The following is a 26113-nucleotide window of genomic DNA, read 5'->3' on the forward strand; positions in this document are numbered from 1 at the left end:
TAGCTGGATAACAAGACCACAGTATTTAAAGTCTCAGAGGAAAAAATGTCAAGGCCTTTGAAAAATCTCCTGTTTCCTTTTTTTCCTTTTTAATCTACTCACTGAGTGATTTCTTTTTTTCTTGACTGACTGTTGTGAGCGTACAACAACAAGTTACACATTAAAACTGGTATGTTCAGACGTACAAGCCACAGAGGAATATATCTGTGACTTCTCACAGCTTGTCTAAGGATAGGTTGTAGAATCGTGTACAGAAGGCACAGGTTTGTGTCAGATAGATCACATTCGTTAACAAACACAGAAAGCTAAGAAGCATTATGTTCCCAGTCTACTATAAATTGCTCAGACAAATGAAAGCAGCACTAAAATAAGCAATATTTCTGGTCACTTGCACTATAAAGGAACAGAGTTTCTTGGAATTCACAAGCAGAGAGGTCCAATCCAAGCCCACAAATGCTGATCTTGGATCTTCTGAGCATATGTTTAGAGTATAATAATGCCTGCAAAGCACTGGAGACAACGATACAGAACTGCTTCTATAATTGCTCATTGCTGCTTCAAGAGTCGGGCTAAAAAGAGATCAGAATGGTACTTTTCTGAATAAAGATTTGGAAGAAGGAAACTATAAGACCTTTTACTCTCCGAGACTATGGACCTTATATGCTGTTAATGCTGAAGAGAGACACAGAAAGATCGTTCAGAGCATGCTAGCAGAATGGCTGCCCTTCCAGAGGACTGGTCTATTCAATGTAACAGCGCTGGGCTTGCTGACCTGTGGAGAGGATTTGGAGAGAGTGCTGTGGTTGCAAGAGGACTGCCTAGCACACACCCCACTTCAGTGACTCCAAATTGGCAACCACGCTCTCTATGGCAAGCAGCTCAGCGCAGACCTGTGGGACTGTAAATTGCATGGGTGGGCACAGGGCAGGGACAGAATAAGGAAAGCATAAAAGTGGCTTAAAACAACTGTTCTTACCCCCACCCCCGCTCATTTCCCATGCCCAGCAGAGTGATGGGTATAGAAACAGCTATCCTGCATTGATCTGCTTCACAGGCATGTGCTCAGAAGTTATCAGTTCACATAAGAAACACAGAAATGCTGAGCTTTGTAACACAGCTTCTTTTAAATGTTTGAGATACTGCTACAGAGACATTATTCAAAGACAGCTATGAGCAGCTGATATTTTAAGAAGAAGATTCAAAAAAATCTGTGTTTCTTGTCCTATGATAAGCCACATGACCAGGCATGTCATTCTGTAAGGGGGGTGGGGGAAGAGTTTAGCAGTGTGGGAAAGAGAGGGTCAGGACTACATAATCTGTTTGTTTTCCTGCTTGAACAACAGGGCTGCAGAATGACACAGAACCAAACAGCTATAAACATAACTGAGAGTTGTTCTACTGAGTACAATGGTAATATAAAAATGTAAAAGCATTCTTGTCCAATGCATACACAGGTTGGGATGCAGGTCCTATAAGAGATTTGGGAGTGAACTTCTCTGGGGTTTGGTAACAGGATGGTCAGCATTTGGTGCAAGAAAAGTTTGGTCTTCCAAAGTATTTTATGAGATCTAACAATAAGCTCTCTCCAGTTGTGGAAACCTAAGACATACCCAGATAAGAACTGAACTGCAGTCCAAAAAACGGGCATCACCTTGCTATTCCATGCTACTTGGCTGTGGCCCTGCTATTCATTCAACATTTCCCAAGCAGCTCGCTCTATCCCACTGCTGAATGTCTCTCAGCAGGGCAACACCTTCAAGAACCAGTAAGAATCTATCCCTACTAGTCTGAAGTGAGGAAGCTAATGCTGCTGCATGAATCAACAGCATGCTCAGACAAGTTTTGGCCAGGACTTTAATGAGGATGGCAAGTATTCTGTGGGATAACTTACGGGATGCTGTTACAGAGAGGCTCTGTGATGCTGCAGCTGCTGAGGACTTGGTACTTGCAGGTGTGCACTTTGCCTACAACTTAGTTGACACAGGAACCCTGGCTTGGATATTTCCTGCTTTCTCAGCTATTTTAAGAGAGGGGAGGTAGTCACATGTGGTTCCCTTACAAGCTCTCTTTCAATACTTGACTTCTTGGGGCCCAGTCCTGTTTTCATTGGAATGAATGAGCTTTCTGTCACTGACCCCAGTTTAACCTCTGACAATTTATTATGGACCTCACTGCTATTGTAGCTAGGCATCTTGTGATCTAAAATTTACTTTTAAAAATTATTTATCCACATATTTTGGAGCAAACTTCTGAGATAGAAAAGTTCCATAATCATCTTGTAATAAAGAGAACTAAGATATGGAAGGAGGTTGGGCTGGAAATGCAAAGTGTGTTAGGTGTCTACAAAGCTGACTGTAAGTATCTATATGATAACTGATTTGCTCAGTAAAGGTGGCTATACTGAGCAGGTCACGCCACGTGTACCCTGAAGTGCTGAGCTGCTTCGCACATAAACCTAGCTTTAATTCCCTAGGTAGGCACTGTTTCCTCAGACTTCTTTCCTAACAGGGCCCAGTTCAGTCTCTGATAACCTTTAACCTGTTTGAGGAGGAAATGGCACTGCCACTCACTTCCACACAACAGTCTAAAAGTTATAGGTCTTCCCAACTGTACAAAACCCAGACTTGAAGTCTTTAGCTGCCTGGTTTGGATCAGCAATTTAAACCTCAGTAAGTATGTCAAACATGAGATTGCAGGGGTACTTCCTCCAGGTTTTCCTGCTGTATTAATGCATGCATGTGTTCACTGGTTAAAGACAGAAGAGTGACTCCACAACTGATGGCTCAGGCACACATCTAGGCATCACAGCTCCCAGGAGCAGGAGAGTCTGTAGTGACAGCAGGTCCCCTCTCATCCCATCAGCTTCCAGGAATCACACTCCCAGTGCTGAATTGTGACTCTGCTGCCAGGAAGCTATGGATCCTGATGCAGTATAAGGGACTCCTCTGAGCAGCAAGGCTCTTGAAAGCCAGTCTTGTGATGATCTGTACTTGGACATATCAGTTCTTTTCACTGTGTTTACCAACACCTCCTACTGTGTGTCAGATGGTCTTGGATCACAGAACTCCAACCATCTGCTGTGGATGAGTAGAGGAACTGATGCCGTCCTGGGTCTTCCTTTGATATAGAGCTGGGACATGCCCTTAGCTTATAACTGTACCCACAAACACAAAAGCATCCCTGTATTCAGTAGCTTATATGCAATCTATATTTTTTGTCCTACATAATGTGCCTGAGCTCATGTAGGAAGTCTACGCTGGCAGAGAACTGCAATACATCGTCTGAGTACCTCCCTGGAGCTCTACCCACCGGGAGAAATTTCTTCTCAGTGGGAACAGGATGGGATGTTTGAGAAGCGATTCAATTAGCTTCTTTGAAACAGTCCGAGTTTTTGAAGCATTTGACCTGTAGCTGATTAAGCTTCTTGTTGTGGTGGTAGCTGCCGTGTCATGTCTAAATTCTATGTGGAAATGGCTGATGATTAAACAAGTCTTTATCTCACATTTTTACAAGCTATTCAGAGAAAGGCTCTATCTACCATGAAGAATTATTTGGAAGGCACATCATTGATTTTTATCCTGTCAGTTGGAATGCAACTTCATTAATGCTGATCTACCTCTGTACAACTATAGGCTTCTGTAGTTACCTTTAATGACAGTGGTTCAGGGCAGCAGCTCTCATTATTTGCAAAATCTCTCAAATGAGAAGAGCTACTAGGAAAATAGATGTAGCTGAGTTCTAGAAAATAATTTCTTTTTTTCCTGACAAAATACAGGAAACTGGGGTTAGCTGGCAAGAGGGGTGGGAGAGGAGGGCAGAGAAATGAATACTATTTCAGTAAGATTATTAAAGCAAGTAAAACTTCAGGTAATTTCCTCTAATTCTGCTGACAGTAACTGATCTGGGTTTTGTTTTGTTTCAAAATAGTGCTGTTGGGGAGAGATAAGCACAGTGAGAGAGCAGTAAAAAAACCCAGTTTTTCAGCACAGACACCTCCAGAATGCGTATGCTGTCCCTTTAAGTCTTACAAGCTTTAATGCTCCAAGTGCTGGAGGAATATTCTGCAACACAGAGTTTCAGGCAAAATTCCTAATTGAAACTGATCCGGTTTGCAGGCAGGAAAAGTAGTTGTTTATATTTAAATATCTTCTCACTGGGCAGTTAAAATGTGTTTTCAAAAATCAAGCTACAATAGAAGCCATTAAAAACCCCCAACATTTTCCAACCGCACACAATTGCCCCAAATAATTCCTATTCAAATTCAGGGGAAAATTATGGTAAAACTTCTGATACTATGATGAGGTCAGCTGTTGGCAAGTGCTAGTATTTTAATGACAACCATAACAGTAATTCATTAGCACTACTAGAACAAGCAGATTTAGCTGGTGTGGAGTGGATTGGTGAACATTTTACTTACCTGAAACAAATTCTTATCTTAAATGAGAGTTACAAATGGTGACTTACCAGCTCTAAGAACCTCCTCACCACCTGTCTTTGTTTTAAGTTAGTTTCACCATCCAGGTTAGCTGTTTCTATATGGCACAGTCCATCAGGATCACTTGAGGAGAGCAGCAATATGTCAGCAGGTATAATTTCATTACAGCGAAGCTGCACAAAGTCTCCAACTTTAACTTCTTTCCAGTACCTGCTTATATATTTCTTCTCATTTCTGGAAAAAAAAGACATTTACAGGACATATATAAAAAAAAAAATTGCACAGACTGGGGTGCTTCTGATAAGATCTGGTTTGATTTGTAACAGGAGTACCGTCCCTTTGGAAGGTCCTCAGGTACTCTCAAGTTACTTTGGGGGAAGGCAATGTAGAGTGCCAGGAGGCCACTTCCCGCTGACTCAGAACCAGGTCTGAGTCCCCAGGACACTCTTTTAAGGCCCAGAGGACAACATGTTGATGTTAGACCTAGCTAAGCAGGGTTAAGCAGGAGTTTCACGTACTCTTCTTTCCCTCCCTCCATGCTCCAAGCCATCTGTCTGACCCCATGAAGGAGAGGGGGCTGCTGTTCGTAGCGGGTGAAAAGGAGTCACTTTCAGGGCAAAGGGAGAACTGAGAACAAGCTTGGGTGCAGGACACCTGCTTGGCACGGCTCCTGAACATGCTCCATCACAAACCATCCTCTGATGCACCCACAAATAACTTCCCCTTGTTCCCTCTTTCCAACAGGGACAAACTTTACATAGTGCTGCATGTGGTATTTGGATGAAGGAGCCAAAAGTCCCTAACTGAAAGGAATTTTCACTATTCATCACTAAACCTAAAATTACAAGGACGTGTCATGTGGAAAAACACAGTCCCAACTCCTCTACTGGGAAAAGACACTCATTTCTTTTAAATATTTCTGCTGTATTTTAGTTCTAGCCATAGCGCTGTCTGTTACATAGCTAATTTCTGCTTAGTTAACGCTGAGCCTTTTATTTTGGAGTATACTTCAAAGACTTACCCACATGAAACACTGATGTGTATGTTGTTCATTTAGATACAGCCACTAAACCTCTCTAGTTCTAAAGGTCATGCTAGTTTGATATTTTTTTCTTTTTTAACTTTTTCTTGAGAGCAACAGAAAAAAGAAACAGGTGATTGCTTAATTAATTCTAGCCAAAATTTAAGGTTTTATTTTCATGACACCCACAGACTCGTGCTTTTTTGGCATTTGTGTAAATTGCTTTCTTCTGTTGTGTTTTTGAAAGAAATTAATTTCAAAACAGCCACAATGTTTACTTGGTAAAATACCTTCTGAAAATGGGAAACTGCTATTCTGACACTTTTCTAAGCTGTCAGAAGGCCTTTTGCCATGTAAGCATCGAGATGGCTGTCAGCACTGTCACTGTCACCAGAGACAGGCTCCTGTGACAGCACTTTAACCGGCAGAATGGGATTCTGATGGGGGGTGGGGAGTGGTGGTGGCTATTTCATGTTCTTGAAAGTATATTATTTTAAAATACATCACTTTCAGTAGTAATGTGAATACATTTATAACCAAGTGGAAACACGCAAGACCTGCCAATGTTACTTTGGAGTTACTGATAGTCATGCCATGTCTAATTCATCCTTATCATGCCTTCACTGGTGTTACAGGAATTAGTAACTTAACTGGCTTTTATTCATGTATTTAGCCTAAATCCTGAACAATAATGTGTCAGGTAGCACAACAAGGATGTATCAGATCAGGTTTTACCTCCCAGAATTTCTTCATTGTTCTTTCCGAACATCCAGTTAATAAAGAGAGCAATGAAAATTATGGCTGTGATTTCTATTTTGATAAAGCCTGAAAAGGATTAATAAGAGCCAAGTATAAAACATGATAGTGCAACAAAAGCAGCTAATATGCATCCTAGGTGCTAAAATTACCCATTCCCTTCACATTCAGGCCAAACCCAACATTTAACTTTTCCTGCTAATAAGTATGAATTACTTTGAAACCCAGTGTGCCTTAATGTAGTACAAATCACTGCACCGCAGACCTGAAGGGTTTGTGAGCCATGCAATCTGTATCTCCAAATCCCTTCACAAGTGGCCATTGCTCTTCATCCTTTTTAATTTAACTGTGAAACTGCATGATGTTCAAATGCATGTACAATGAGTAGCAGTATAGAAGTATTATCAGGCTAAAAATAGTAAGTAGTCCCATACTATGCTATAAGCACTACAATTTTTTATTTAACTTCTATTGTTTGAAAAGCATTGCTATTTTAGCATTTCCTCATCGCTCACATGCTTAGCAACTGCCACAACTATATACACTGTGGCAGGAAGGGTGGGTATCGAGCAACACAAGGCCAGATGGCTCTGCTGCCACAAATGAAGTTGTTCAGCCTGGAGAAGAGAAGGCTGCCAGGAGATTTTCTTGCGGCCTTTCAATATACTAAGGGGGCTTATAAGAAAGACAGAGACATTTACCAGGGCCTAAAATGACAGGACAAGGGGTAATGGCTTTAAACTGAAAGAGGGTAGGTTTAGATGAGACATAAGGAATAAATTTTTTATAATGAGGGTGTTGGGATACTGTGACAGGTTGCCCAGAGAAGTTGTGGATGCACCATCATTGGAAGTGTTCAAGGCCAGGTTGGACAGGGCTTTGAGCAACCTTGTGTAGTGAAGGATGTCCCTACCCATGGCATAGGGATTGGACTAGGTAGTCTTTAAAGGTCCCTTCCAGCGCAAAGCATTCTGTGATTCAGTGGATCTATGAATGCAAGACCTCCTGCACATGCACCAGGGCCCCAGGGCAGAGCCCCCTTCATCAGACACACGGGAAAAATTTGGCCCAGTATTCCACTTGATCAGCTCTCTGCTAACAAGGGCTAGTAGTGGATGTAAAATTACAGTCTGCATGGAAAATTACTTTCTAATCCTCTTCAGCCAGGGTTGCTCTATGCCTTCTGGCACAGCTCTGAACTCAGACTTGTCTCATTGCAGCCAGTGAGTGGTCACTGCAAGTATTCTCTGCAGAGTATGGCATGATACTGTCTTCAGATGGAGCAGTTCAGATGCATACATCAGTCCTTTAGGAGCATTCCTTTAACATGCTTAGCCTTGAACACGCAGGTTAGCTCACCCCCAGACAACTGTCATACTGCTAGCCACTAAAAACACACCAAGTGACCCTGTTGATACAGTTACAATTTCACCACTGACTTCTGCAGAGACACAACTTCATCATCCAAGTTTTATATCACCTACTAACTGTTTATTCTTGCTGTTATATTGTGCCAGTAAATTGCAGAAGTTATATGGTATAGAGTAAGGAATGCCAGACTTCTTATAAGAGAAAGGCTGCCTTTAAAATTTATGCCTCTCCTTTCTGTTTGTAAGGTGTGGCATACAAGAATGCTTGATTTAAATTTTATTTGAAGTTCAGGGATTTGAACAGTTTTGCCTCAATGTGTCCTCACAGACATTATTCTTCCAGTCCCTCTTCAGAAGGGGCCCCTTCCACATCTCTAATGATGTACATTGCATTGGCCTGCTGTGATAGAAAACCTGAATTAAACACAGTATATCTATGGGTAGGCATGTGTGCATCATTACATGTTTGGTATTGTTTTCAAATGGTTCAGTACACTTTTCAACTTCAGAGCAAACATAACATTTAAGCAGATGCTTCAGCTGAGCAATTCACAGTAATGGCCAGAGCTTGGAGGATACCAACAGTTCGACACACAGGACTTGAATGAATACCAGATCCCAGGGACCACCTCCTTGCACCTGCAGGCATTTAGATAATCTAGACCACACCCTATGCACTCTTACAGAACATCCACAAACTGTAGCAATGTGGGTAATTGTTACTCACATGGTGGATGAAAAGCTGGACGTGAGCTGGCAATGTGCACTCACAGCCCAGAAAGACAACCGTATCCTGGGCTGCATCAGAAGTAGCATGGCCAGCACGTCGAGGGAGGTGATTCTGCCCCTCTGCTCTGCTCTGGTGACACCCCACCCGCAGTCCTGCGTTCAGCTCTGGGGGTCCCAGCATAAGAAAGACATGGACCTGCTCAAATAGGTCCAGAGGAGGGCCATGAAGATGATCAGGGGGCTGGAGCACCTCTCCTATGAGGACAGGCTGAGAGAGTTGAGGTTGTTTAGCCTGCAGAAGAGAAGGCTCTGGGGAGACCTTATAGCAGCCTTCCAGTACTTAAAGGGGGCCTGCAGGAAACATGGGGAGGGACTTCTTTTTACAAGGGCCTGTAGTGATAGGACAAGGGGTAACGGCTTTAAACTGAAAGAGGGTGGATTTCGATTAGATATAAGGAAGAAATTCTTCACTGTGAGGGTGGTGAGGCACTGGAACAGGTTGCCCAGAGAGGCTGTGGATGCCCCATCCCTGGCAGTGTTCAAGGCCAGGTTGGATGGGGCTTGGAGCAACCTGGTCTAGTGGAAGGGGTCCCTGCCCATGGCAGGCAGGCTGGAACTAGATGACCTTTGAAAGTCCCTTCCAACCCAAACCATTCTTATGATTCTATGATACTCATCCAACAGTCAGCACGATTTTTCCTGGCAGAGTCCTGTCTCTCCATTTACCTTGTAGGTGCTTCTGAAAGGCCTTCCCGTCTCTGTTCCTTAGTGTCCTAAAATCATCTGCAAATTTTGCTGTCTTTCCTTTCATAATCACCCAGCTGAGAGAGAAATGTTTCAAACACAGATGCCTTGCTCTATTTCTCTGAGACCTTGCCATTTATTCTTGCTTTGTCCTGACTCCATCACTACTGTGTGGTCAATGACGGTCCTCTGCAGTCTCAGCACAGGGCTTCAGGCGCTGCTTGCAAGGGACTCTTCAGCAAAAGTTTTCAGCAAGTTTAAGTAAATATCACCCAACCTCCTGGAATATTTTGTTGAAGGGCTCGAAGAATTCTGGCAGGAACACAGAACTGGGAAGCAGCATCTCAGTTAGTGGGTTGTGGTGGGTTGACCCTGGCTGGACACCAGGTGCCCACCAAAGCTGCTCTATCACTCACCCCCTCAGCTGGACAGGGGAGAGAAAATATAACAAAAGGCTCATGACTCAAGATAAGGACAGGGAGACATCACTCAACCAATTACTGTCACGGGTAAAACAGACTTGACTTGGGGAAAATTTAATTTAATTTATTACCAATCAGATCAGAGTAGGATAATGAGAAATAAACCCAAATTGTAAAAACACCTTCCCCCCACCCCTCCCTCCTTCCCAGGCTCAATTTCACTCCCAATCCTCCTCCCCCACAGTGGCACAGGGGGACAGGGAATGGGGGTTGGGGTCAGTTAATCACACGTTGTCTCTGCTGCTCCTTCCTCCTCAGTGGGAAGACTCCTCACTCATCCCCTGCTCCACTGTGGGGTCCCTCCCTCAGGAGACAGTCCTCCATGAACTTCTCCAATGTGAGTCCTTCCCACAGGCTACAGCTCTTCACAAACTGCTCCAGCATGGGTCCCTCCCACGGGCAGCAGTCCTTCAGGAGCACACTGCTCCAGCGTGGGTCCCCCACAGGCTCAGAAGTGCTGCCAGAAAACCTGCTCCAGCGTGGGCTCCTCTCTCCACAGATCCACAGGTCCTGCCAGGAGCCTGCTCCAGCGTGGGCTTCCCACAGGGTCACAGCCTCCTTCGGGCACCCACCTGCTCTGGTGTGGGCTCCTCCATGGTCTGCAGGTGGAGATCTGCTCCACCGTGGACCTCCATGGGCTGCAGGGGGACAGCCTGCCTCACCATGGTCTTCACCATGGGCTGCAGGGGAATCTCTGCTCTGGCGCCTGGAGCATCTCCTCCCCTCCTTCTGCACTGACCTGGGGGTCTGCAGGGCTGTTTCTCACATATTCTCACTCCCCTCTCCAGCTGCAGTTGCTGCTTGTTTTTTTTTCTCTTTCTTAAATACAGTATCCCAGAGGCACTACCACTATTGCTGATGGGCTCGGCCTTGGCCAGCGGTGGGTCCGTCTTGGAGCCGGCTGGCATTGGCTCTGTCAGACATGGGAGAAGTTTCTGGCAGCTTCTCACAGAAGCCACCCCTGTAGCCCCCTACTACCAAAACCTTGCTGTGCAAACACGATCCAGCCCCGTCCCATGATCGCAGGAAACACTGACATAGATATTTAGCCCAGAAGCTAACACCCCACAACTCTAGTTCTACCTGCCCTCACTTATCACAAGCCTGAAGAGATATTTTAGTACTGATAATAAACTTAAGGCTGATGCTGCAAGAAACCAAAGCTGCGAACCATGATGAACCACAGGAAGAGGTCAGAGATACTAATTCTTATCTTTCAAACCTGGAGAGTTAGATAAAAGTCTTCCAAATCAATACGCTCTCATGAACTACTGATTTTCTGCCAACAGAATAGACAGATGCTGTTGTTACTCTCTAGTTAAATCACCATGATGAACTATTAATTTCAAACAGCTATGCCCAGCTACTGTAACATGTTGTGTTGGGCTCACATATTAAAAATATCCATCCTCCTGCATACAACCTAATCTTTATCAACACATTTGCATGCAAGGAATGTGTCTGTCAACTGTGGTTTAAACCCATAGTCACGTAAATCCTCATGCTCCTCTCTGCCACAATCAGAAGCAGAACTTGCCAGTGCTTTCACTTCTCTGAGCATATCTTTACAGGTAGACATTAACTGAAATCTAAAGACGGATGGCTAAAAAGTCAGCTGGTGCAGCTGCATCAACATCAACGCCATTGTCAGCCAACAGCAAATGTGGCTCTAGTCAAACTCCTCTAAAGGTTAATGCTCTTTTGCAACAATGAAGTGCAATTATCCCAGCATATGGGTTTTCAAACATACAAGGGAAAGTCTGCAACAACCTTTCAAGTGTGTGAACATAGAGAAAATGACTTTAATTACTATTAAAAATTTGTAGAAGTCTACCTACTGCATACATTTGGCCCATGCTCTGTTTTGAAGCAGAATAGCCTGCAGGTTTGTGCTGAATTTGAGATTGGCTTTGGTTAACAGCAAAAACTAAACAAAACGAAAAATATTGGTGATTATTTTTTCTTTAAATGTCAGTTTTAAATTTAGAAACACAGAAACTCAGAAATTACAGTTTCTTTTCCTATTAACCATGCTTTTCCTTCTTCTGGTCCCCTTTCAGCATGAGCTGATAAAGATCATGCCCATAATTTTGCTTTTCTGGCCATGTAGACATCTGTTTATATCTACAAGAGGCTGAAGATTTCAAACTGTCTCTACTTAAACATTACAAAAATAATTGTTTCCTTCTTTTGAATAGCTTGTAACTGTTTTGGTATAATAAGGAATTGTTCAAAATTACTTAAAGGGTGATAACAAAACTACACACACATTGAGAGGAATCTTTTCTCTTTTTGTTTTTTAAAGTCTGGGGAGAATATCATAAGAAAGAGAATTGTGAAGGAAATGTGAAGGCCATGAAGCTATAATCTGTTCCACTTGTGCAAGGCCTGCATGCTAAAAATTATATACGTTAAATTGAGAAGATGGGACTACTAGGTAATCATTTCTTACTTTCTATACTTCTCCACTGACAAAAATTACAGTTAATGAGTGGGAATGACTGATGCATATTTGCTCCACCAATTCCAGTGACTGGTTAGGGCACCTGTGCTTATATGTAACACTGCCCTAGCTTAGTCCCACCATAAGCTCCTATATTCATCTCAGCAGGGCTTGTAAAATACATTTAGCAGAAGACAGAGGATGTTCTCTTTTACCTTTTGGGGTGTTCAGTCTGGCTTACACAGCATACCACTTTCTACACAGGTTGCAGCTGCAACCCAGAGGTTTTTAAGCCTCTCAAAACATCCAAATGAAATGTTTCCCAGTCCAAGCCCATCCGCTGACCTGCTTTTGAAGTAACAATCGTCTTCACTTCAAAAGAAATCAGACTCCTTTGCCTTCCCTGTCAGCTGAGGTTGGTCATTGAACCAGTAGGCTTTAAAAGAAACACAGCAAGAAATTAAGTCTGTGAAAGAGGAAAAACCCTCCACAAAAGACAGGTCACAGACTTGTTGTGTATGTACAAGGAGCTGTTCTTGAGGTCAGCCAGGTCCTTCCTTTCCATCTCAGGAGGCAGAAACAGAGTGGGGTAGCACAAAAGAACGTATCAGGTACATCTCTGCTCCCACTGACTTGAAAACATGTTCAAATCAGTTGGCTTCAGGTGCCATGGTAAGTCTCCTGGTTAGGACCAAGCTAACTAAAAAAACTTGAGGCTAATTGGCAGGGCCTGAGCAGAGCAGCAACTCCTGAAGGAGAACCTCAAAACTGTAATGCAAACACAGAAGTGTCACGTCAGGCCAAACTATCTTTAGGGAAGATCCAGCATCTAGCTGTTTCTCAACAGGTGTTCAAGCTCATACAGTTTTCCCAAACTGTCTGTTCTTTCCCTCGCCTGGGCTGGAGCCCTCGCCTTCAATCCTCTACCTTTCCTCCCAACACTCCTGCAGACATGGAGAGGGTTTGCACTAACTGAGCCCACAGCACTCTGTTAACACTCCAGTGGCCAGCAGAGATTTTGCATAACTCATCACAGGCTACAAAAGAAGAGCTGGTGGACAGCACTGAAATACGTGGACAAAACTCCTGTGTTATAACCAGTACCAATTATGATTTGAAAACTACAGGTATAGCAGATCTCAGAGTTTAAAAACAAGAGCTATCTCTGAGACCAAGGCATATATTACACAGAGTCTGAACATGCTAAATATCTATGGAAACACGTTGAGAACCATTTGGGTACAATTACAATGTTGTGGCAGAATGAAGGAAAAACATGTAGCGTAAGTTAATGCCAAAGGAGGTTACATAATGCCCAGAATATGTCTCCATTCCACCACAAACGATAACATCTGTTTCTATGAAAATAAATCATGAAGAGGCTCTGAATCTGATATTAATCAGACAAAACAGATTAACAGAGTGTGTTCTTGAGAAATGCTGAAAAGAACAAAATCTCTCTATGACCGAAGTTTCTAAATAGACCCCTTAATCTTCACATTATTTTAAGGGGACTTAAAAATTTTCTTGTTTTTGTGGACTTCAAATATTCTTTTTTTCTTTTTTTGAGTATTACCAAGTGCAAATTATGTTACAATTGCTAGAAACAAGTATGTGTGTATAGCAATGACAAGGCATAAAGGTGCCTTTTATTAAATTCATGCTTTCTGAAAACTGTTAATTTTTCTGTTACAAGTCAAACTTGTTGTGAAAAAAATGTACCCAGGAAACCTCAGTGATTCAGGTTTATAATGTGGAAGTAATAATTTAACTTCTCTTGGCAGTGTTATCTCCATTATACCTCATGTTGAAAGAAACTTCTCTATTGTTCACTATAATGAAACATTTGCTACCCGGAATAAATGATTTTTCAGCCAAGAAACTTGTTGTGATAACAACATGAAACATAAAAGCAGAACATGTAATGAAACTTTACACAAACTGAAGAAAGAAAAAGCTGTCTTCTAGAACTTGATTTTAGAACTCTTTTCAGAGAGACATCTAGTATTAATTTTTTTTTTAAGTGGTATGATTCTCGACACTCCTATGTTTCCTGCCAAAAATGCTAATAAACTCCTATCACTCTTCCAATAAACAGGTATACTGGGAGAAAAGACTATGAGTTGCTTATACTTAGCAGGATGGATAGGTGATGGTTAGTATTGAGGCTTCCTAAATGGGTATCACACAAGGAAGTGGAAGAAGTGGAAGAACAGCCTGGATGTAATTTGCATCCAGTCCTATGGACATTAAAACTCAAGAGTCAGTCACCTCCATACTAAAGCCACAAAGCTTTTAATAGTTTGAGGTGTGAGAATTTCTCTTCTGAACAAAGTAATGCAAGAAGTGCTCGTCTTCCAATGGTGTCTTCTGAGCATCACCAAACAGAACCCTTGCACTTAACAACACTGCTTACTGGTACCTAGAGCATAAAAACACAGATGCAAAGAAGACAGCTACCTCAGCAGAGAGCCCACAGCCAGGTAAGGTTCTCATCCTGAAGTTCAGAGCCATCACAGATACTAAGATTGAATATTTACATTACAGTGCTGCTCCAAGCCACTGCAGAAAGACTCAGCGGAGCTTGGTGCTCTGCAAACATGGAAGGAGAAACAATGCCCTGCCTGAAGGGAACCCACTCAAATAATAGATACCTAATAACACAAATCTCCCTATCTGTGCATGCTTCCTAAACAATCAAAGAAAAAGCAGGAACTCTTGAAGGGAGATATTAGGTGCCAAATTTTACTAAGGCATGAGCTCTACGTAGAAGCCTTCCAGGGTTCTTGTCCTCTAAACCAATAATTAACGGCATGAGGACACTTTAGGAAAACTGAGTGCCCAAAATTCAGGCGTGAGCTAGATGCATAAATCCAGTGGACTAAATCCTCAATTCAGTGCTCTCCCACTGCATTTAAGCCAGTGCAATCAGGTGACCATTCCAAGGGAGCTCTTTGTATCTTAACAGTACATCTTAAAAGGTAAATTTAGCATGGCCCTGCAGAGTTAATTAGGAAAATCCCATTCTTTAACAGATTCAGACACTTCAATTGAAATTTTTTTCCTTCTCATTCTTCTAGTTCTACACACCTGCCTCATTTGATCTCAGGACTACCAGACCCAGGCCATAAAAATGCATTAATATATTCACTACATGTACACAAAAAGCCATTTGTAAAGAACAACTAAAGAAAGGTGCTTCCTAAGTGCAACAGTTTTTATTTGAAAAATCCTTCCAGTTCTTTTAGCTAAACATGTTAACAGTTGAAAGAATTTTTATCAGGTAAGGTATCTACTGCTAATTATATGCACAGCCCTGATGGAGTTGTTCACTGATACTCGGTTTGGGAGACTGTTTTTCTCCACATAACTGTGCCATACAAACACATCTCCTTTAAAGCTCTAAACCTCACATGTTATCTAATCACTGCACAAAAGCACTCTAGAAGTTAATGTAGTTCAGCTATTTTATGTTAACAAGACAATTAGTGAAAAGAACATTAATAATTTACAACTTTCACATTTTACAGGCAAAAATCAACGTCTCAGACTGAAGTATAAGTGTTCGATCTTCTCCAGTTCTTCCTGAAAATTTACATTTTCCTTCCATTTTTGTTCTTGTCTGGGTAACATCCAACCATGACATCCATCTCATCTGGATGTTCTCATCTGTTCTTATCTGGACAATCTAAAGTTCAGGTTGAGGATAGGAAAAACATTTACCTATCTGAATACCAACTGAGATCTCAGTGGGTCTCAGAGTGCAATGCTCGCACTTGGAACAACCGAGATGACGTTTTGAATGCTGTTGTCTCTAAATTTCTTCTGGCTGCAATTCCAGAAATTAGTTTTAGCTCATACACCTGACTTTGCTACTTCCAGTGCCACACAAAACTAAACTGCTTAAAGAACTGGTAATGATTTAAAAAAAAAAGTAGAAAAAAAATCTTTTGGCTGTAATATTACTGGAAGAATCTTGCAGAAGAAAACAAAGCTGGATGCTACTATATATTTGCAGAACATGTTAACAGTTCTTTCTACTCTGAAAGTAAGGTGCGAAACTGTGTAATATGTGGGTAACTGATTTGCAAGGATATTGGAAGCATGTTTTGTTGTACTTATTTGTGAATTCTGATGAATTTTAGTTAAGTCTAGAGTTACTAAGGAATTACTTTCCTCTCTGTCTGGGGACATGCATTCAATGGAGATTGCATAAACAGGGAAACCTCAAACTCAGGCACACTCAGGCACACCTCTGTTGACACTGAGAGGTACAAAGGGAGATTTAAGGTGCTATCCTGGATGAAACTGTAGTCTGTCTCCACATCTATCCAGTTAGATGCTTGCACCAAACATCCCCAGGCAGGTACAGAAAAGTGGGCAGTTTTACATGGCAGTCATGCATGCCTACTGGCTAGCTGGCAAAGCAAATTGGACACATCCATGTGCTTTTGTGATGGTGATAGAAGAAAGGTTTGGCAGGATTTGCATGCAAACATTGACCTTACCTTGACTGCCAACTTGCGAATAAAAAGAGGCCCCAGAATATTCAAGAGTTGGCCAAAATGTGTATCACAGTAGCATCTGGCAAACTTTTGTTGATCAGATGCTGTATGCTGCTTTTAGAGCCCTGTCACTGGTATGACTGGCTGCCTTGCTCCCTGATACAAATTCCCAGTGAGGTGAGATAACGCTTCACTTGTGAGCCACTGCTCGGACCCCATCACATTTACGTCTTCCTAACTGTCTATGGCTCAGCAGAAGGGCAGTCAGCAATTTGGGGGTAACTGGGTTCTCAGAAGTTTCTTCCTAATCTGGAGGAACAGAAGGGTCAGCTAAGGACCTGAAACATGAACATAAAGATCTTTCTATTTGAAGCCTTTTTTTTGTATTTATTATCTGTTCTTTGTTGCTATTTCTCCATGCAGTTTCTTAAACACAAGAGCTATGAGAAGGACATCTCTATCACAGTAACTGAGCCAAACAGAGAAGAGCTGGAGGTTGCTGCAGTGTTCTCACTAGTGCTTGTACTGGTAGCCAGAGTGGAAGAATTGCCTGACATTTTTAATTTAGATCTACAAAGTCACTTTGTGAGAAGCAGTATCAGTATAAACCCCTGGGGAGCCCCTGATCTCAAGCATAAACATCTATCTCCAACATCAGTACATCCCCAAGAGTGAAGGAGCAGTAAAAGGCATTACAACTCAGAAGAATCCTAATTCTTCCATGTAGCTGGCAGGAGAACAGGCCTTAACTTGTACTTCAGGCTCATCTGAAAAGCAGAGTTGAAGTTATAAACATAGTGACTTATCTTAGGCTTTACGTAGCCGATTTCTCTATATTTATCTGCTCTCACAGGTTATGTAGCCTGTCTTTATGTTTCTGGATCACTGCTTGCCCCAACAAGACAAGAATACTAATGCGAGGAAAAGCAAACAGCCTCAGGCTTTATCTTAGTACTAAGAGATGTTTAAATTACCATACTGTTCTCAGAACGAAATAAAAATCTGAAAATCTCTAAAATTCTGGTATAAAATAGTAACAAAGTGTTTCCCAAGAATGCTTTCTTAATGAAGATCAGTAAGACTAAACTTGGACCTGGGAGTACTTCCCAATATTCATGACTGAGCATAACACGCTGGGTTGGATCCTGCATTAGACTGAAACCAGGGTGTGCATAAGGCTCAATTTGCTATGCCCTAGGTCCTGATGCAGTTTGAATTCAGCCTTATATACGGCTGTTTTACAGAAAATCACAAAATATAAAAATGTTCCTCACTTCCATCAGTGAAGAATTAGAAGACCAAACTCAATGCAAATCACATGCAGTGATATGAATCTTTGAAGGTTTGAGTCAAAACAAGTATGTCTACAGATGCAAATTTTATAATCAAAATTCTCAGTGAAAGTAAATAATAGAGATCCATATTGAAGAAGTGAGAACCACAAAATGCAAAATTCTACTATTAAAAGGAAATGTAGGATGCCTTTAGTAAGATTTGAGTAGTTCAGATTCAACAACTTGACTACTGTTGGTACCTACATATAAAAAATTCAGGATAACAATTCATTTAATGTTTTCAATGTCAATTTGACTATACTGAAAGCTACTGTTTTCACAAACTGTTGCTTCCCCTGAATTCAAGATGTTAGTCTTCATCTCATTAATATTCCAAACTTACTGGAGCCAGTCAATGAGTGTAGTTGCATATGAAATACTAAGCTAGAATAATACTTTTGTTTCCACAGAGATAAATGCAATCCTTTCCTGTCTCACTGATTTACAATCGAAATTACTACAAATTATAGTCAGCCCAATGGAATTATGAGATCCAGTCCGCTAATGCAGCCAGTACATCTCAACCTGTTAACATAGTTATTCAAAGACCTTGTAATTGAAGAGCTCTGCAGGGAAGCAAGTCATCTTTGCCACTTGTCCTCAACTACCAAACTATCATCAATAAAAAGGGCAATTTATAAAGAACGACACACCATTAATATAAATTTGGATAGCCTGTTTCCATCAGTTTACTAGACAACACGTTTTCACAACAAAGTATATATTTCCATAATAATTTCCATAATAATTATCCACACTTTTTAAAAATCATTGAGGCAGTTATAACCTGAATATTTTCAAGAGCTTGTCGGTTGTCAGATGTGGACATATTTGTACATATTTAAACAAAAACATGCACACTTACAAATTTAAACTCTTCTTCACTATTGCCCTATTACAAAGAAAATAGTGTCATTTGTGAAAACTGTTTTGTGCAAACTCTTTTTTAATTTATTTTGAAGAATTTAAAATGTAAGCAGGCCAACTAATAGGAATGGATATTGTGCTTTGATTCTTTTTACATGAAAGGTTTACCTCATCAAGCTCAGTCTTTCTTGGTAATTACTAAATAAATTATTTGCAAATTTTATTCTCACAATTAGAAAAAAATGTTCATGCATGATTTTCACTTACTTGTTCACTGAACTCCCAAACGAGGCTACAAATCTTGGCCCGAATTCAGCAAGGTACCTAAATATATGTCTAAACTCAGGCGGAAAAGCACTCTTTCTGGCCAAATTCCAGAAAGAAAACTTCTCTGTAGTTCACATGCATACCTTCCTTGGGGGAAAAATGATAAAACATTGAAAATCAATACTCTAGAAAAAAATAAATGTCAAGGTCTTTACTGCAGCCGAAAGAAGAAAGTGACTGGATGCAAACAACTCCACTTTTGAAATGCCCAGAAACTAAGCTCAGAGAAAGCAATTACAAAAAGACTATTTATTGAAAGGGTTTGAATCATGGAGGGGGAACAAACAGCCTAAAAGAGCTTGTGAGATCTGAAACACCTCAGCAAGTGGCAGGCCACTCTGGTCGTGGGCAGAAAAAGCAGCACTCAGCAGACTGGCATATACTGAGACTAAAACATTTGTGTCACAAGCTCTGGGCAGAAGCTAGCTTAGAAAGACAGGAACATCAGTTTTAAAACTGAACTTCAATCTGATCTCTCAATGTGCTATTCCAAAGTAAATGAATCTAGTCCCACAGATAAAAATTGCAGACCTAACAAATTAATTTTTTACCCTGAACTCTTCTTCCAAAAGTCTGTAAGAAATTTAAATAGAAATTAAAGAAAAAATGAATTGCAGCTTTTTACAGAGCACACAGGTCTTCCAATTAGCTGAACATTAACACAAAGTTCAATTCCTAAACTTCCTTTGCAGACTTTTCTCTCTCCCTTGTACATCACCATTTTCATCTCTATTACTCAAACCCGTAACTGAGGGTTATTTTTCATTCCTCCTCTCTCCATCATAAAAACCCACATCTTAAATGTGTGTCTTTCTTTCCCTCCTTCATGCCAAACTCTTATCAAGATACTCATTCCCTGTCTTGCCTCCATCATTTTTCCACACTGGTTTAGCTACAATCACTTTCCTTCTCTATCCTCAGCAATTAATGACTTTGAACCCAATGGCTCCTCTTTGCTACATCCAGTCAAAAGCTAAATCCTCTCCAAAGCACCTTCCTCCTCTCTATCTAGCTTCTGCTACACCTCTGTAAATGGTGATCTTTTTTGTTGGCATCTCATGATTGATTATGTATCTTTTTTTAGGACTCCTCTAACGGATAAAACACTTTTGCAGACATTAAATGGATTGCATTTAGTTCCATAACTCTGAGGTTAACTAAGGAGAATTCTTTGTAAGGAAGACACCCCAGCTTGTAATACTCCTAAATCTGAAAGTCATGGTTGCAATCCCCCTGTGATGTGGGCCTTACTCATGAAAGGAAAATAATCTGCAGGCACTAATTTAGACCAAGCTGCTTTGTAAACGCATAGTACAAATCCTGAAAACGCTTTCCCGACTATCCTCAAAACAATCAATTTCTTCTGTAAACATATGTCAAGACTTACTTGTGTCACCAGGACAGAAATTCAGTCTAGATGCCTTCCAACATATAGCAAGCAGGTCACTCCATCATCATGCTGCCAGTTTGTGTGCTGCTTACAGCTTGGTCTGTCTATGGAGATAAAAGTCATGCACCACTGGCACTTTGAGAAACCCCTGAGCTACTCTGCTAGTTGAGCTGTGGTACTAGTGCACAAGAATGGTATGACAAAGATGTAGAAATTCTTCAAGGTTAAACTAAATATTGTAATTTTTTTTTTTTTAGCGTAATCCAAACAAATGTGTTTCCTTGACATTTTTAGACTTATATTCATCTATTCTGCATAAAAATAAGCAGAATGTTTTATGGAGAACAGGAAGGCATCTTCAGTCATTTTTTGTTTAAGATGAGAAAAAAACCTGCTATTGGCCCAAACCCTTGAGAACTCTATGTACAAAGCATCATTTTCCTTCATCTTTTCAAACAACAGGACGCATCAGAAACAGTGATGTGATCTTAATCGGAGAGGCAATGCTGTAGGCAGCTCCAAACTCTTCCTGTGACTACAGAGCATGCCTTCAAAAAACCCAACCTGATAAATTCTAAAAATAAATGGAAACCACTGTGTTCTGCAAGGGTAAAAGTGTTTACTTTTTAGTAAACTTTTTACACAGTTTACTATGACATATTAATGATGTGAATATTTAGTCTCTGGAGACTGTCAAATGAACCATGAGAAAGGGTGGCATTCGCTAGCAAACAGGTTTCTACAGCCTATGCTACTGCTCATATGCTACTCAATTGCAGCTGGCAACCCACTGGAGAAGACCAGGCCACTGTTTGTAACACACAGTTCATCTGCCTTAGTCTGAGGCAGAACCAACTGAGACTCCAGCAAGAAACTCTATTGAGCACTTTGTGCAATGGAGCTACATTTGGGAAAAGTACCTGTGGAATCAAACCAGCTTAGTTACAATGCAACTAATTTTCAATTCAGACTAAAACAGGGCTTCTAACCCTAAGCATTTGCCAGTCTAGAAATTCATTCTTGACAAGGAATATGAAAAATTTATCTCCATTCTTACCATCTTTGTATCAGTAAGCAGATCCCTTCCAGGCTGGGTTTACAACCTTTTAGGAGAACCCCGATTTTACACATATGTCTCAGACACTGATGAAGATACAGACAGCAGAAGAGTCTACTGGATGGGGACAGAGAGCTGAAAAGAAGTACATAAGATATGAGAAGAGGTACATGAGAGACATACATACAGAAAAGGAAAGTGTGAGGTATACATGGAGAAAAGCTTGTAAAGATTAAAAGCAGAGAAAGGGAACTAATGGCTGTTTGAAAACATAGAGCAAGGGCTGTTAAGGAAAACTTCCTTTAACTGAAGCCAGAGAACAGAAGTTCGGTTTTTGGAAAAATTCAGTCTGCAATTTGAAAATGGGGAGAAACTAAGGCTGAGTGGTAATAAAAGGTTGCTGTTTCTGTGACCACTTTTGCTGGGGACTCCTAAGCTTTATTGCTAAGACTGCAAAATAGGGCAGAACTGTGCAGTTCTGTCTTCTGAATCTGCCACATTAGTTTTGAGACCCTACCAGTTTGTGGGCCACAGCGGTCTTTGGAGATGTAGACCGTGAAATAAATTCACATGCTGAATATATGTTGAGGGCTGCACTCTTGAAGTGACTTTCAGCAAAGCGGACAGGAGACACTAAAGAGAATCTCAATGGACTGTTAACATTCAGCTTCATACAAGGGGCATACTAGTTTTCAGAGAGAGGCTACAGCAAAGTTGTATTTTTATTGTCAGTGTTGCAAAGATCCACCCCAGGACAGCGAGACTTGCTCAGTTTCTCCCAAGAAACCTAGGGAGGGAAAACAAATTTCCTTCTTTAGGTCTTTCACAGCCAGCCTTAATTCACTTGTAAGCATCTGGAGTTCTGTACATCTAACGACATAAAACTAAAGGAACCAGTAATATTTTTGTATGTACAATATGTACAATACATCCTATTACACTTTGTTATCAATCACACTTTGCTTCCACATCAGTTCATTTGGGAAACATTACAGAAACTGTACAGATCCATTTTTCCTGCTTTGATTTAGAATTAATTAGAACTTCTCGGGTTTTGTTTTTTGTGTTTTGTTTTTTTTTTTAAATCAATCTGGAAACTGAGGATGGTGAGACTGAAAAGTCTTCCTGAAGGATAAAGGTCACACGATATAATCCATAGATTGGGATTTTATGGTTAGCATGGTTTATCAATAGACCCTTTCTATTTCTTATTAGAGTGAATTTTATGTAAGGAAATCCAGCAATTGAAAACTAAAGAGCAGACTGTATCATTCTAACTGGTCAACCCAGATACAGTAGTCTTTGTGTCTCCTTCAACTCTTAACAGAGAGGTAAGTGAAGCATGGCAGCAAATGGGAAAGCAGGAATCCAGCAGGATCCTGATTTTCAGTAAAAGTATTTTATCTTTTCACATGCATGTACTGATAGTTATCTTTGAGTCAGAAAGCCTCAAATGATTTAATCTTGCAGTGGACTGAGTATTCTGCACTCAGTTTAAGGTCGTTAAACTTCAACACTGAGCTCAGCAGAGCTGTATCTGCTGACAGCTACCACTAAAGTTATGTAGTATTTAGCTACTCAGGACTCAGGTGCCCGGGGCTCAGGCTGGACTCAGTATTTCCCCAGCAAAACATTACAAGACATTTAAAGCCATGGAAGCCCCGACTGGACTTCAAAACCTGTTTTATCAAGTGATTATTTATTTGAGCTAGCATGCACAGTACAGCTTCAAAATGAAAAGTTTTAAGTATCAGTGTGGGAGTCAGGCAATCCCAGGTTTACCACAGACTGTGAATCTGTCCAGCAAGGCACTGAAACTGAGAGCCTTAGCCAAATTCCAGCATGCACCAGCTACAAATTTACCCAAATGCTAAGTGTCAAACTAGTGACAGACTGCTGGTTAGAACTGACCGGTCAGCCTAAACCAAAGTAAGTGGTTGTGTCTGGCATGAGGTCACCACCATCATCATCTGAAATCCAGAGAAAATGACCAAAGATGACTCCTTGTTTTTTAAAAGGAAAAAAGTATGAAATAGTAGAAAACAAAGTTGCCAGATCATAAAACACTGAAATAAAGTATTTTAAAATCATGTAATCCCACTTTTAAGAAATCTGCAGGAGTAGGTAGTTGGTTTGCATATTCTCCCTAAGTGTCAGACCTCCCTATCTCAAAAAAGCTGGGACATTTTAATGATGTTGCCATCATTTTGCTTTCAATGGAAACTTGTCTTAAGGCCTGAGGATAGACATAATGTCCATATTTCAATAGAAGATGGAATACCGTCTCTAAGTATCACTAAATCTATTGCTCCTGGTCTAACACAACCTATTGCATATGGATTAGAAAATACAAAAAGGTGTTTCTCTAATGTTAATCAATTACTTTGAGCAAAGCTAAGAAATAAGCCAAAGTTAAAGTCCAACAATAATGTCTACTATCTATGGAGGTGAATTCTCCAATTGTTTTATGGTAAAAACCTATGGGTTCTTTTCATGCAAAGACAAGCACTTCTTTCTTCAAGCAGAATCACATGCTTTTATATTTTTCTAAAATAGCTTAGTGGAAAAACGAGAAAATATGTAACTGTCTGGGGACCGTGACTATTTTAACTGCTGATGTGCCTCATTCAACTCTATGCCTAAAGTAGATCACTTACCAAGGTCACTGCATATGTCTTTGTATGGAGGAATAACTCTCTGGAAATTAAACCACTGATTGTATTGTACTGATTATTACTTGATAGTATTTAGCCAATTTTTAACTAAAAAAAAATATTCTATTGCAGTCTATGAGAAATTCTGGAATTTATGGAAAGATGTGGACTGTTATGGTGGTTTCTTAATTGAAGTGACATGATGAGAGACATGAGTCTGGATTGTTTCACCAGTGTAACTGGGGATTATACAGATACACTCAAAATCCTCACTTTTTTGTTTTATCTTTAAAAAAGAATTGGGTACTATAAGTTTCAAAACTTGCAATCACATTTTTAGGGTGATGGTGTAATATGTGAAAAAAATACATTGAGCGCCAGAATGAATAACAATGACAAAGGAATCACAGACCTCTCAAAGTGTTACGTGTCAAAAGTCTCACTGATGATAATTGCAGATTCTTGACTGGCCTCTCTGGCAATAAGCAGCTGCAGAAAAACACCTACAAGGACGTAATTCTAAATGTGATTGCATTTCTAAAAGCCTAAAAGTACAAGAAGAAAAAAGAGTACATAAAAGTCTGACTGTAAGTGCTGTCATCAATATAGTATTTCACGAAAGCTTTCTGGAAATGTTACTTTTAATAGTATCAGGTGTAAAGAGCAGTGTAATATGGCTTATAAATTACTGGAAGGGCTGTTGACATAGGTTAATAATAAACGACAGCAGATGAGGTAGCGAGAGTCACAGAGGAGCGCTTGATTAACTTCAGTTTTAGTCACCATCAAAGTTAATGATCTGTAGGCACTGGTATGCACCATGGTAAACTAGACACATCAAGTACATAGAGTACAGAACTTACTGAAGTAAGTTATCTCATATCTGCTTTATTACACAGGCATAGCCATGTTAAATTAAACTGATGGTTTTATTAGCACTAGCCTGTATTCAGTCAGTTTTTAAGACAGCTCCTCATTTCAGACAGAGATTCCTAATTCAGTGCTTGTGGCAAGACACAAGATACTCAAGTTAAGTGTAAGACTTCTAATCACTGTAAGCAGCACTGAAGAACCCCTCTCCTGAAAACCCTCTGGAAATTATGTGTATGAAGAAGAAACGAAGTGAGCTACTAAATACAACACATAAGCATTGGCTTGTACAGCGTGGGTGGAAAAGGGCTGTGATATCCTCTGGTCAAGTCACAGATCTAGGTGACAGAGATTAGGACGTGACAACACACTGAAGCACAAGTCCCACTCATGCTAGATGAGAGTGTGGATGGCAATGCTATCTTGAAACGCAACAGCTGAAGGGCAGCACAATTTGTAGCTAAACACAGAGATGATCCCATTATCTAGCAGGGATTTCTACTCCTCTTACCACTCTGAAGTTTGAAATATTGCCAGGGACCTCAACAGTGGAACGAAAGGGATGAGAATCTGGGCAGAGTTCAGAGAACACAAACATGGAAAGGTCTTTATGAGGAAATATAAAAATAACTATGTTGTACCGAGCATTCAAATCATCTGCAGAGATGTGATAACCTTACAAATAGTGGGAGCTGTTACGTCAAAGAGGGAAAGCATATTTAGTGTGGTACAAAGGGGTGCAGACAGAGCAAAAGAATGAAAATCTATCACGTGTTTTACATCTGGGCAGCAAACACTAACATAGACTACTAGACTGGGACTACTAGACCAGGGCTACTGTTGTGCCCAAGCAGCACAACATGCACACATGTTGATAGAAACATGTGTGTAGATCGAGTATTTTATTCACACTTGAGGAAGGGAAGGGGTGGATAGCCCCGTGGCTCATCCTGAGCACTAGCACAGCAGAGGCAGTGGTACTTCATGTTTTCCCTGCACTGCTCTAGGAAGACACTGCAGCGGCTTCGCCTGTTCTGAGTACTGCAGGGCCAAGTTGAATGGTTACCCTCTGCAGCTCACCACAGACGGCTCACCACTGTCTTCCTGTAACAGGTAACTGATCACTCCA

General features: G+C 40.8%; 1 protein-coding gene across 1 annotated transcript in view; it reads right to left on the reverse strand.

Annotated features, from left to right (window-relative positions):
• The window catches only part of ATP10A (ATPase phospholipid transporting 10A (putative)), a 122135-nt gene that overhangs the window by 71919 nt on the left and 24103 nt on the right, over positions 1 to 26113 (reverse strand). Inside the window, exon 2 of the mRNA XM_075057284.1 lies at positions 4465 to 4669. Coding sequence (XP_074913385.1) covers positions 4465 to 4669 — 205 coding nt within the window. The remainder of the gene's footprint in view (positions 1 to 4464; positions 4670 to 26113) is intronic.

Source organism: Buteo buteo, chromosome 25, assembly GCF_964188355.1.
Source record: "Buteo buteo chromosome 25, bButBut1.hap1.1, whole genome shotgun sequence".
Classification (NCBI taxonomy): Eukaryota; Metazoa; Chordata; class Aves; order Accipitriformes; family Accipitridae; genus Buteo; species Buteo buteo.